The 13,948-nt window shown below is 41.4% G+C and overlaps 2 protein-coding genes across 2 annotated transcripts in view; both read left to right on the forward strand.

The window, feature by feature from the left end:
- Positions 1 to 13,948, forward strand: part of TAMM41 (TAM41 mitochondrial translocator assembly and maintenance homolog) — a 105,424-nt gene that overhangs the window by 37,414 nt on the left and 54,062 nt on the right. The window contains exon 8 of the mRNA XM_041118843.1: positions 8,487 to 8,563. Within this exon, the coding sequence (XP_040974777.1) occupies positions 8,487 to 8,542 (56 nt within the window). The 3' untranslated portion in view covers positions 8,543 to 8,563. The remainder of the gene's footprint in view (positions 1 to 8,486; positions 8,564 to 13,948) is intronic.
- Positions 8,489 to 13,948, forward strand: part of VGLL4 (vestigial like family member 4) — an 85,540-nt gene continuing 80,080 nt past the window's right edge. The window contains exon 1 of the mRNA XM_029996119.2: positions 8,489 to 8,563. Coding sequence (XP_029851979.1) covers positions 8,500 to 8,563 — 64 coding nt within the window. The 5' untranslated portion in view covers positions 8,489 to 8,499. The remainder of the gene's footprint in view (positions 8,564 to 13,948) is intronic.

Here is a 13,948-nt window from a genome sequence, read left to right on the forward strand (position 1 = left end):
CTCCCTCATCCTCCAACCTATTTGTAGTACGCTACCCTAGAATCTGAAAAGCTCGCTTTTTGGCATTTGTGCGGGTTTTGGCTGTGTGTGTGGCTATTAATGCAGTTTCTCAGGTGCCGAGTGACGGTGCGCTTTAATTTGAAACGCATGCGGTGTGTTTCCGCTTTTAAAAATCGCTTTGCTTTGTTCTTAAGCGAAAGTTTAGGTCTAGAAAAGCTTTTTAAAGTACGGATGAGAGCCCCTCGGGCCCCGAACGCCAGCCTTCTTCCTTACTGCCGGCTTTCGCGTCCCTCGGCGGGCACTGCCAGCGCCGGTTTCTCGCTGTCTTTTTTCCTGCACCGCTGCCCGCCTTCTCCCGCACGCTCCCCTCGCCGCTCTCGCTTATCCCCCGGCCGGCACGGTGATTCCCCCCCCCCGGCCGGCACGGGGACCCCCCCCCGGCCTCCCTGCGCGGACACCCCCGCTCCGGCCGCGCCGCTTTGTGCGCGGCGGGGGCGGGGCCGGGCGGGCGGGGGCGGGGCCTGGCTCGGCGCGGCTCTCGCTTCCTCCTCGCGGCCTGCGCCGCTCTCTCCCTACCTGCGAGGATATGATGTCAGCGCCTCATTACCCTAATTATGCTGACCTCATAGCCGGGCCCAGCCAATGGGGCCGCCCCGCTCTCCCCACCTGCTAGGAGGAGAATTCCATCATTCCTGGGATTCCTCCCCGGGCCCGTGCAGCGAGCGGCGCCGGGGCCAGCGGCGCCGGGGCTCGCCGCGCCTGCTCCGCTCCGCTCCCGGGCTCGCCGCCCCGGGCCCGGCCCGGGAGTAAGCACGCAGCCCTCCGCCCCCGGCCCGCTCCCCTGCCCGCTCCGCCCTCGGCCGCCGCTCGCCCGGGAGCACGCTGGTGAGTGAGTGAGTGAGTGAGCGAGCGAGCGCGCCCCGGGAGCGGGGAGCTGGGGCGGCCCCGCGGTCTGGCCGCCGAGCGGAGCCCGGCCCGGGCCGGCCTGGGCCGGGGCGCCGGGCGGAGAGTCGGCGGCGGGAGGAAGGGGACAGGTGCCCCCGCGGGCTGCGGCGGGCCCCGGGCGGGGGCCGGGCGCTCAGCCCGCAGGAGCGCGTTCCCTCGCTCCCCGCTGCCTTGCCGCCGGCGGCGGGGCGCTGAGGGGAGCGGCCGCCCGCCATCGGAGGCGCTGACAGGCGGGACGCCGCCGCCCTGACGGGACGGGACGGGGACGGGGCAGCCGCCCGGGACTTTCCCCGGGCCGGCCGCGGGAGCGGGCGGCGGAGCCGAGGCGAGCGGCCCCGCTGTCGCCCCGAGGGAGCTGCGGCAGGCGGGGAGCCCCCTCAGCCCCGGCCGCGGAGCGGGGAGGAACCGAGCGGCCGCCGCCGCCGCCGCGGGGCTTCCCGAGCTCTCCCGCGTCTTCCCGCCGGTGCCCGGGTCCGCGGCCCGCCCGGGCCCCGCTCTCCCGGCGGAGGGGAGCGCGGGCAGGTCGTTTCCCGGGCGAGCCGGAGGGCGTCGGTGCGGCGGGAGCCGCCGCGGCCCGGGCTGCCGCGCAGGCTGCGGCGGAGGGGAGCCGTGAGGAGACGGTCCCGCCGCGAGCGCCTGCCCGCGGGGGTGTTTCGGAGCCGCCGGGCCCGGCCGGGCGCGTTCGGACGCTGCCGTCTGACACCGCGGCCTCGACGGGGTGTCCGTTTCTCACGGGGGAGACCCCTGGAACTTCGTCACGACAGGGGCTCCTGGGGTGAAATCTTCTGGGATGAGCCCGAAGGGCGCGGCTAAGGCTTTTGACTCTGCATCTAGTATATTCCATTTGTAGGGATTTTTTAAAATTTGAACCTTTAGCAGTGCAGTGGCAGTCTGTTCAGTCGAGCTGGCTTTATGTTTCCCAGATGTAATCAGAAGTAATTAATTTTCTGAGTCGAGCTGACTGCACGTGACACCAGTTCACCCTTTTTCTGAAAGTGTGATGAATGGGAATTTAACAACCGTTTCCACTGACACTTGAGAAACCACGAAGCCAGCTCACTTCCCTTTTACTCCGTTGGTGCTTCAGGATTATCAGAAACAAGAAATAATAGACGTTTTCTAATTAAACCAAAGAGGGCTGACTGACCAAGAGCTCCAGGACAACTTCTGCAGGGTAAATTATCTGATTAGATTTTTTTTAACTTCAGAAGAGGGAGTTGTTTAAGGAGCATTCCTCATAAAGGAACAAACTGTAGGTTGTGAAACCTGAGTGAAATTCTCTTTGCAGGCAGCGATATTAAGAACCCTTAGATCCAGAACTGTAAAAAGCCTGGTAGCAATCTGCCTCTCCTGCCTTAATAATACATAAACTTTTTTTAGGGCTCTTCTCCAAACTTCCTGGCCTTTACTTGTATTTTCCTATCTGCCTACTTGTGAGGGTATTTCTGATGTAGAGCGTGTTTTGCTTAAATTTCCTACATCTCTTTCTCTTCTCGTTGATATGCCAGTTATAACCTTGATACCTGGGATCTGGCTGTGAGGCTTTTTGCGTACAGTTACGAGAACTACTTTCAGTCGCAAATAAAGCACAGATCTGGCCCATTAGGCTCTTGGTAGAATTCGGGTGCGTCTACGCCGTGCATTTGCATTGTTTTTTGAAGGAAACTACCGGGCTGACACAGTTGTTGCTGAATCGCCAGCATCTGCAACGCGCGTTGTGGGGAATGGGGACAGGGTGTTGCGGTGCAGGGTGCTGTGTCGCTAGCCTTCCTTATCCCTGCCCAGCAACAGCTCGGTGAGATGAATGCTACCACGTGGCTTTTACACCCACCTTAGAGTAGGAATTAGGCCAGTGCCTAAGTGATGAGCACCCAGAAGTGGTGCTGAAAGGGGTAGATCTGACGGTCTGGTAGTATAAAATATGGCTAGTAACTCAACCAGGATAGAAAATCATTGGTACAGACCTTTGGGGCATGTTAACTGAAGAAGCGCATTCACGTTATGAAGCATCAGGAGGTTCTTGTTTAAATATATGTAGCTTTGATAACTAAAACAATATGGAGACACTGAGGTGGTTAATGTGTTTACTTTCAGATACATTTGAAAGTTTTCTATTATAAAAGGTAGTTTCGGTTCAGTTATTTTTACTGTGGTTAGACGTTTCATAATATGTTTGCAGCAGAATGTATAACACGTAGAATGGACTTGAGCGATCTTGTAGATACAAGACATGGTCAGGTTAGACTTTTCCACCTTTAATTTCTTACGTTTGTTAGCTTTTAATTCAAATACCATTGCTTATAGCTTTCTTTTTAGAATGTTACCTTGTTAAGGAGGATTTACGCAAAAAGAAAGCAAAACGCACAAGGTAAAATGCCAAAGCTTTGCTTTAAGCTTATAATTTTCTGTGTGATAAGTTAAATTGTTAAGTTGTTTCTGTTTGAAGACTTGCCTGTTCAGACACATTTTCCACATGCAAAACAAGCATGGTAAAAAAAACCTCGAAAGTGCTGAAAAAATACATTTAAAAAAAAAAAAAAAGTGGTATTTCGATGATTTTGGCCAAGTAGCCTGAACTCACTCTGAAGACTGTCAGTTGTAAATGCAGAAGGCTCATCAGTGCTACATGGTAATCACAATCTAAACTCTGAGCACTTAGGGTTAACGTTTTGCATGGGTATCTCAACACAGGATTTATGTATCCACAAGTAGAAGCTCTGATTTAAGTGCAGTTGAAGAAATTTAAATGTATTGTGGCTATTGAGAACACATATTGAATACAATGTGCTTATCATTATTCTCATTGACAGTACAAATATGCTTTACTCTCTCCTATCTTAAAAAATAAAAGATGTTGACGTAGTTTGCATCAAACTGCTGCTTTATCTTCCTTTCCTCTGTAGACTTATTGATTGTGCTGATAAGTTCTGTCTGGATTTCCTCTTCGGTTTAGCCTTCTTCCACTGAAATCAGCCGGAGTCTCTTTCTCTAGGTACTTTCTGGTTATGAATTTGACTGGAAGTGCTGTGCCTGTGTCTTCCTAGATGTGAGCTGCTTTTGATCTATTCGACCCTGCTCTTTGATTAATCTTGTTTTCCCTATACTTGGGGTTTATCTACACTTACTTCACTTTAGTCCTCACTTGTGATTGTTTCTCAAGTGTCTTATTCTTCTCTTACTTTTTTGTGGTTATAATGGTCTTTGTTTATTAATGCACTTCTTCTCCCTCCAACCTTATCTCTGTAATTTCACCAGACAAGGGAAATGCAAGTACCAGAATTTTCTCTACATCATTCAAAGGTTCAGCCTTTCTCTCTCCTTGGCATCATGTAGATGTCTATCTACAGTTCACCCTCAACAGGTTTAAGAGACACCTCTTACTAGTGTCTGCTTTCAGATGTTTCTTATTAACATGTTTGCAATGGCTGTTGGCTGTGCCACTATTCTGTTTGTCAGTCAGACCTGTTATCCGAGTATCTTTATGACTGTGACCTCTCTTTAGATCTTTGTGTCCAAACTGTGTCTGAATTCTTCTGATTTTTCTTATCTGCGCAGCATGTCTTTTGTACAGGCCTTTTGTTCTCACCACCCAGCTTTTTCCTTGTTTCTGTCATCTAACTTGTTACTTCAGGTACTAGTTAAGATCCGTTCTAGATGAAAGCCATCTTATCTCCATAATGGAGGTTACTGCCTCAAACATAATCTTCCCATGTTTCTCTTCCTCTTCTCTCCCTTCGCTATTGCCCCTTTTTTAAAAATCCTATGTAAAGTTCTTCTCTTTATTTCAAATCTTTCCTGACATACCCCACTGTGAATAATAACTTTCGTGGGACTGAATAAATGTCTCATTGTTCAGTCTGCAGTTAGTCTCTGGTGCCGGTTTCTCTACTGCCTGTTTACTTAAGTTTCAAACAAGCAACTTCAGTTTTTTTTCCCCCCACGTGCTTTCCCTGATGCTTGGAAGGTGCTGTATAAATTCATGAAATCACTTAACTGTTCATTTTCAAAAGCTTTAATTTCTCTGTAGTCTTCCAAAAAACATTAGCGGGTGTTTGCAAAGCTGAGAGTACTCCATATGCGCATGGAATTTGCAAAAGCTTGAAAAGGAGAGGGAAAGTAATGTGCTGTTTCGTTACACTAATGGGTGTTGTGTTCTTCAAGTGTGGCATAAAAAAAACTTACTAGTGGATCAGTGTTTAGTAACTTGTCTTTCAGACATTGTACCTTTATGATTTTACATTCTGTGTCTTTACTGTTTTTCAGAATGTTTCTTTGCTGCCAATGTAGGTGAGATGACAGGCTAGGGGAATGTTGAGTGGAAGCAGTAACTGATAAATAAAAGGACTGAGTAAGATATTAAACCAGTATTTGAAATTATGGTAGATAAAAATATCTTGAGTGCTTGTAAAAGTGCTTTTGGCTTGTCTCTCTTTGAATCTAACAGTTAAGATTTTGTAATCAGTAGGATACTTATGAAACTGTTTCCACAGTGTTTAAATCAGATCTATCCAGAGGAAGTTAAGTTTGTGTACTTGTACTTTGCTAGACACTTGTTTTCCCTTATGAGATCTGGGTATAGAGCAATGCTTGCATATAGGCTAGAGAGCTGGTTTTTGACAGGGATACTTACAAAAATTCAACTTTGGTTCAGGTTAGTTTCTGCTGGATAGACAGGTTTCTGTGTCACACAGAGAATTAGCTGGCTTTTACCAGAAGTCTGTTTTTTAACTGTTAGTTTTTTTTGTTGTTTTTTTTTTTTTTTTGTCAGAACTCTGGAAATTGAACAATTCTTTCATTTCTGAAACATGACTCCTTCTGAGGATGACCAGGCTGTTCTTTGAAGGCTGCTTTGGAGTAGCTGTAGCAGTTGCTGTCCTTGCTGAGATGGAATTAGGTTTTTAAGTTTTGAACTGTCTAAGAGAAGATTCCTTCTCTCTCATTCTCATAGGCAATCTTTATTTCTTTCCTGAACTGTTATCCCTGACCTGTTAGTTTAATTTAGAGATAGAGGGATTTCATACTGTTTGAAAAATCATCTGGAAGTTTATAGCTCCTTGAAGGTAATTTTCATCACTGTAAATTTGTTCAGCATGTTTAAAAAATCAGAGCATATATGGCATTGCACCCTGAAATTTGCAGGTCTATGTATTAACAGCATCCCTTCAAAGAAGCTCTTGAATGGGCACAACATTCTTCACAAGGCCTTAACTGTGAGAGAAACACTTCTGCAGCTCTCATGATATGAACTTAATAATATGCAAAGCTACAAAACTATATTGAGGCCAGTTGTAGTGAAGTTGTTTTTAAAGTGTCTAATTTCCTGAATAGAATTAAGACTTGGTTCCTGTTTCCTTCTCTCAATGTGGACTTCTGTCACTGGCTAATTCTCTTACTAGGAGCATGTTCCGGAAAGGGATTGGGCATCTGCTACTCCCATTATTTGAAAATTACTGAGAAACTTAAAGAAAACAGCGATTTGTTTTCAATAAAAGACATCTTAACATCCTTTGCGTTGTTCTTTGTCAAGAGGGTTTTTCTAAAGAGTTGACCAAAAAGCTTTGTTGTATTACTGTCTTTGAAATTTAGGACAAAGCTGGTTAGTACTAAATCATGAGTTCGCCATCAGTTTGGTGTAGCTGCATCTTCTGATCAGACATATTTTAATCTTTTTTCCAACTGAATTTTCACTCTGTTAGAGGAGTTTGTGCAAGAGGGTCAGTAATCAACAGTCTGGGGAGAAATAAAGTTGTGCCATTTTAAACTCCAAGAAAACAAAAAGCAGGAAAGAAACCAAGCATCAGGGTCTACGGGATCAAAGTGGAACGATGCTGAAGGCGTCTTTACTGAACACTCTCTTCCAAATCTTTGTTTTGATTTGGAAGAGAGTGTGGCCAAATGTGATATAAAGAAATATTTAATGAAGACAGACTTAGTAAAATAAGAATCTAAGATCTTGTTTTCTAAAACCTCTTGCCCACATGTACTCTCTTTCATTCAAAGAGTTAACTGATTTTATAAGTTTAGTTAAAATACTGTTCTTGAACAAAAGCTGATTCTGACGGAGGGAGAATGCATGTTTTCATCCTCAAGCGCTATACTTAGTTATTTCAAGTGTGTCTCTTCTAGCAGAGTTCTATGGAAGCAAGACTGGATTTAATTCTTCATTGAAAATATGGTTTTTTTAAACTTAAAAATACTTTAAAAATCCTTTTTCTTATGCTTTAAAAATCTTTGATTAGCTTTAAAGTCTTTGACATTATGTAGGAGGAGGGAGGGAGGATAGTGAGGTTTATTATTTATAGTGCAAAGTCAAGGAAATTGCTTCACAAACATATGCTTGTTGTTAAGTCTATGTACATGTGTTTGAGATTTCTGTAGCTGCCACTACCTTTTTTTTTTTTTTTTTTTAAGCTCATACTGTAAAATAAGTTACAGTAAACAGTTCTTATGACAGAATAGCATGCTAGTTTTGGGGGGGGGGGGGGGGGATGGAATTGTTAGCAGTCCTGGCTTTTCTCTCTTTCTCCGTTTGTTTTCTTAACAGTTCTGTCTGTGCTGCTGCCTTCTTACTTAAAAACACATATAAGTTATTGGCGTTTTAACAAAAGCATCTTGATAACATGTTACTCTCTTCCTTTCTTTCCCTTTCATATCTTTTGGAATTTCATACTGGAACTTTTTTTTTTAGTTTTGAAGCCATTCATGTGAAGCTTTGAGAGGCTTATGTAAGCTGTAATACAATTTTTTTTTTTTAATGGGAGAGTTTGTTGCTTAGTATAGTGCTGAAATGTGTGTTTTTATGTGATGGTGTTAATTTTTCATGTATGGGAATTACGTGTAATTATGTGGGTAAGGGGGGAAAAGCAGCTGCTGAGGTGTGATTATGATTATACAAGTTTTCTGTCTGCGTTGTTATATATACTTATGCCCAGTGTTTGACTATATGTTCACGAGTAAGAAAATGTCTTAGTGGCTTATAAACTTTGGATGATTCAATTTTGGGCATAGGAGAGTATGGAGTTTATTGAATACTATGGATCTAAAGCAATCTTAGGCTCATGTAGGTAGTCAGGCCAGCTGTCGTCTTCACTTCAGATGAGTTGCATCTTTGGATATTGTCTCAAGTAGCTAGCTATTGGGATGGAAGGCTGGCATGTGGGAGGCAAAAACGCTTAGAACGTAACATATAGCAGATAACCCTGTTGCAACATATGTGAGCAGCAGTCATCAGTTTCAGTCAAGTACTTGAGAATTCGGTCGTCTGGTTTGTTTTGGATGAGTAGTTGGTGAGAAAGCTAATTCCAGTGTTCCCTTGTTTTCAGCAATGACTTAGTTTTAACAAATCCTGTGCTGGTATAACATGAAAAGAGCAGCAGAAATGTGGATTTTTGATTCTTTCTGCTGTCATGCTCTTGTTTGTTACTACTTCCTTCTGTAAAACCTGGCGTGTGTATGCTATGAAAAAGCGGCATACCACCCAGTATGTGGTGGTAAGGGCTCTGTGAGTTTACTCTTTGAAACTTTGGCTCTGAATTTTCTAGGATCCAGAGAGGAATGGAGACTCCATTGGATGTTTTGTCGAGAGCAGCATCTCTAGTACATGCTGATGATGAGAAACGTAAGTCTGAAATTTAGTTCTCTGCTTTGTTGGATCCAGATGCTTTATGTTTGCACTATATATCGGCCTAGATGCTGGTTTTATCGATCTTTGCATTTTACTGAATCTAAGACATGTAGAAAAATGTCTTCAGAAGCCCTACAAAGGTTGTCTTTCTCAGGCGCAAAACCAGTATGTTGCATTTAAATTGGTTACTACACAAGAGAGAATTATTCCTGTTATTTTGAAAATGTACTGAATACATATAAAGGTGCCCCTCTTTTCCCAATTGCATTTGCATTGTTAGTAGACAAAAAGTTGTAAGGGAACTGCTGTCAAACTAAGGACGATCTGAGAACCCAAGCTCCCTAATAATACCAGTTAGACCTGTTCTCATTTAAGAATACATAACTGGGTGGGCATGAGTGCGCTGCAATGATTCCTTTTCAGTTCATAAAAAATAAGAGGTAGACTGTTGTCATTAGTAATGAGCACTTTATTTTCCTTTCACTGCTACTAAACGGTGAGTACAGTATTTCGACATAGTAAATGATGTCAGTTGCAGCTACAGAGGCTCATGTTGCCAATCATTTGGGTAATATTTTTGCTTTTAACGTTGACGACAAGTGTTTAAGATGGGTTAACTAATGTTAGAATAATATTTTCAATTCTGCCAAATTGCAGTGCTACTTTGTAGATCAGATTGTTACCTGCATGCTTAGTAATAAATGTCTTTGTCAGTTTTTTTCCCGGGTAGCGTAAGCACTCAGGAAGTGTATGCATCTTGGGTATCAACCTGAATAGATGCTAACTAGAAAAATTATATTTTGGATTTCAAACTGCTTTTGTGTGTAGCTTCTGGGCATAAAATCACCCTTTAAGATGAATTCAGCTTTTCTTCTTTTGGTCTTTGTTCCTTTATTCTGTATCTATTTTTTGAAAAGTAGTTGCCTTGAATATTGAATAAAGTAATTGATTTACTGCTGTTGCTAATCAACTTACTAAAGTAACTGCACAGTAAACAAACACAGTGTATTTGGACAACAAGTCCCAGAATTTTTCTGTATTTTCAAATCGTCAGGATAACAGTACCTTGCTCTTTCAGAAGTTCGTAAAATGAAGGTTTTATACCCTGATGAGCTCTTCTGTATTACTGGCTCTTAGCTTTATAATGAATAGTGGTTTTGCTGTTCTTTCATGTTCACCTTGCTACTGGATTAGTACCAAGTTTTTACAGATCCCACTGTAGTAGGAAGATTTGGTTGATTTCTGCAGTTATTGACTATTACTGGTAAAATGAACAACAGTGGAAATCCTTGAGGAAATAATTTCAACTGTGATTTTGGCCTGGGGGGATTTCTCTTGTAAACTAACATATATTTGTAGAAAAGGCAAAAGCTTAACCTATTTTCTTTTGACTACGTTTTTTTTAATAGATTTTGAATGTGTATTCTCAATTTTCTTAAGCTTAAGTGCATTCTTTTTGGTTAACTATTGCCTAAGACTCTAGTTTGATTTTGAGTTCCACACGGTAGAAATGTTGGGTTGAATTTAGAGAATCCAGAGGAAGTCTGATTTAGTGCAACTTGCATGTGAGGAAGCTGATATGTATCTGGTTCTAATTTACATTCCTTTAGTTTTACCACTTAGACTTAATTAGATTTCTGCCACTCTGCAGCTTCTAACTTATGCTGTCTCTCAGTTTGTCCTGTTGCTGTGCGTATTGCACACCAAGAATGCTGTAGTATGAAAAGCTGCTAAAAGGAAGAAATGAGTAGTCCAGACCAGTCACTGAACTTGCACTTTTTTGTGTCAGCTTTTGTGGAAACGGCACCAGCCAGACTTCACTCTGTGTTGCAGAGTGGATACTAACAGCTTGAGGTTAGTCTTAATCTTGAATTTAGAAATTATCCTTGAACTTTCCAGTAAAGTGCCTAGTGTGCTGCTCCTGGAGTTCTAGCAGTGGTCCTGTCTGTGTTTCTGTATACCCTATTCACTTAGTCCAACATGTAGAATTCTACATAGAGTTTCTAATACTCCAGTCATGACCAGGAGTGCAATAACTTCTTTCTTCCCACCCCCCCCCTTAAATCACATTACTTTCAGATACTCGGTATCTGAACAAACTATTGAATTCGTTTCAGTGATGTTTCTTGTATTTAAGTAATACATGCAGGTAATTTTATTTTTGATTCGTTGGAAAAAAAATCCAATGGGTTCTTTTTGACATTTCTAATGATATCATGAAGTTTCCTGCTTCCAAAGTTTTGAATAAGGATTTCAGGTTAATTTGATTTCTGAAATATTTCTGTCTTACCCTGGGTCTTTTATTTTTGTGCTGGTATATAAATTTGTCTAACGGGTAACTCCTGATGCCCTTTGCACAGTTTGTGGTCAAAATGTTATCCTATTTTTTGAATGGAGAGCAAAGGAAATGTTGCTATATGCTATCTTGACACAACAATGCTACCAAGTAACTAGTGGTTAGATTCCAACAGTGAAACAATAAATCTACTTGTTAAGACAATTCAACTCACCTCAAATATTCTTATCTAAGCTATATGCCATGTAAGAGTTGAAACCTGCTAATTTACCACTTTTTAAAGGTCATTTTAAGCAATTAAGATACCCATTTTAACTATAATATCTCAAAATTATTTTTCTTCAAAGTAGTTTACTATTACAGTTTTTATAAGAAAAATAAAGGTAGTCGTAACACTTCTCTGTCATCTGGTGTGAGAAGTATATGCACAATGCTTATAAAATATTTCTGAAGTTAGACTGTGTGTGCTCCTAAACAAGGTATAAAGCTAGCTGAAGTTGTTAGTGGTCTCTTATTCATACACATCAATAATTTTTCCTACTTCTTTTCTTGAAAGTGTTAGTACTATTTGTACACAAACCCTCGATCCTCTTGCAGATATCTTAAATTGCAAACTTTCACACCCCGATATGCTTTAATCCCATCTCAATCTCAACTTCAAACTAATTTATATAAATCAACAGCCTTCAAGTGCATTTACTGAATCCAAGCAGTGCAAAAACAGGTTCTTGTTAAAAAACAAGGTTTATTGCCTGAAGCTGGTAGGTATTTAATTTTCTTGTTTGTCTGGGTATATTGAGAGGAGGAATATTACCAGTATTTATGAATTTAATTCTTTCTAACAGGAAGGATCCTCTTACCTCTGTGGGCACTCGCTGCAGTGCCAAGTAATCTAGAAGTGTCTTAGTGTACACACAAATCACACTCTTTAAAACATCCATTTAAAGAAATGAATGAGATGTATGCCTATGTAGATTTCCCAGAATGGTTATTGGTTTCTTAAACAAATAGGACCCTGAGGTTTTTTAGTTTGGTTTGGTTTTCTTTGCAGCTGCACCTATGTCAATAAGGTTGACCTTCAGTTATATGTTAGCACTATATGTTGCTTTCAATTGCATCTCTGTTTTATTTCATGAACTGCACTATATTTCAACAGCTCCCAGTTTAAATCATTCTGCACTTGTTATCAAAGAAAATTTATGAAACACATTTGGTTAACTACTGTGTCATGGAAATGATTAATTATGGAGAAGAAATGATTACTGTAATTTTGTATTTGTAATGACTACCACTGTGATGTAAGCAATTATTTAAGCTTATGGTCTAGTGGATCTGGACTTAAAAAAACCCAACAAAACAAAAAAAAGCTGAACAAAAGCAGACAGACACTCCTTTAGAGGCGGTAACAGTTAAAGGAGAGGATAAAGATATTTCCTAATGGAGTTCATTGTTTACTTATTGTCCGAACTTGGTCTTCCATTTCAGTGGAAGGAGAGCATACAATGATGTAATTATTAGCCAGTCATTCTGAAGGCTTGTCACTAACGGCTTACTTGTCAATAGCCAAGGGAAGGGATGTAGGAAGCCTGTGCTGTTTATGAGCAGCTGTTCAGTGCCAGAGCAGGTAATGTGCAACTATTTTATCTGTAAGTGGCGTCTGTAAGGTTTTGCTGGGTTTTTTTCAGTGCTTCAGAAGTGGGCTTTATATGAAGTGAACATTTGTAACACCTGTGTATGTACGCTGTCTTTTTAACGTTATCATGGCTGGAAACCATATTGAATGTGGGTTATTGTACAAGTGCAAAAATCAAGTTTACAATTAGATGCTTGATACTACTCATTACTCTTCCGTTCCTCTTCGTTTCCTATACTGTTCTTACTGGGGTTGTACTGGTTTCCCATACATTCAGGATTCAAGCTGGCTATTTTTAGAAGGCCACAGTATAAGCTGGTAGTATTTTAAGTAAAGGCAGAGAGTTACTGAAAGTACAGGTTTTTTTCCTGTAATTGTGTGGAACAGCAAGTGTTCAAACATTAAGGAGGATTATAATTTTGTATTTATCTCCTATAAAGGGGTTTGGGAACTGGTCTTTCAGTTATAAAAAGTGTTTGAAAAGCATAATGTTGTTATTGAGGAAAATAGTGAAGGAAAATGTGGAAAAGGACTTGCACTTGCAGGGTGTGTTGAAAGCACTGTGCTGATTTTATAGTAACACTTTACTTAACACTTCCCTCCAATATGCAAGTCCAGTTTAAGAATATGGGAATGAATGCGAAAAAACATGTTGTTTCTCACTCTCTCAGAGTAATGTAGTGAAAAGTCTGTTGCTGGCAAACAGAAGAACATATACTTCCACAAGGAAATGAAAGGATTGGAAACAGCCAATAAATGGCACAATAAAGTCCTGGGTAATAGCTTTGCATTCAAATGCATTGTACCAATTCCATACCTGTTCAGTCTTGATTTATGTTTTGAAAAACTGATACAGGGCTACGTTAAAAAAAAAAAAAAAAGTCATCTTTGATCAAGCCATGCTTCTTGCACATGTACCATCAGTCGCATGCGTCATCCTTGTACGCGTGGAAGCCTAGAACTGCTATTCCACACTTCTTGCCTGTGAACACTATTATTGTTTGGCAACAGTTTCTTTTATGTGGTTTAGTTTAATCCACTTCAAATAGTTAAGCTAGAACATACAGTTGATATTTGTAGTACAGAAGAATTATTGTGCTTTAAAATCCCTGCTCTAATCTATTTAGTAATAAAGTCCTCATGAAGACAAGACCTACAGATCAGTTTTTACTGTTCTTCATTCATATCAATCAGTTCAGTTAGGAGAATCAATTTTGTGCTGGCTACCATCTCATAATTAGTAAATATGCAACAATGAGTTGTTTTGGATAGCTGATCTTAAAAAGATATTACTTTAAGGCTGAGTTGAGAACAATTTGCTGGTTTTTAACACTGTTGAAGAAGATGATGACTCTCTAAGCTTATTGTCTTTAAATACGAAACAAGCAATATTTATAGTAGAATTAGACTTGAGTGTTGCTATTTGTGTTGAAGATATTAATGATGAAGT

Source organism: Aquila chrysaetos, chromosome 20 (genome assembly GCF_900496995.4).
Source record: "Aquila chrysaetos chrysaetos chromosome 20, bAquChr1.4, whole genome shotgun sequence".
NCBI classification, from domain to species: Eukaryota; Metazoa; Chordata; class Aves; order Accipitriformes; family Accipitridae; genus Aquila; species Aquila chrysaetos.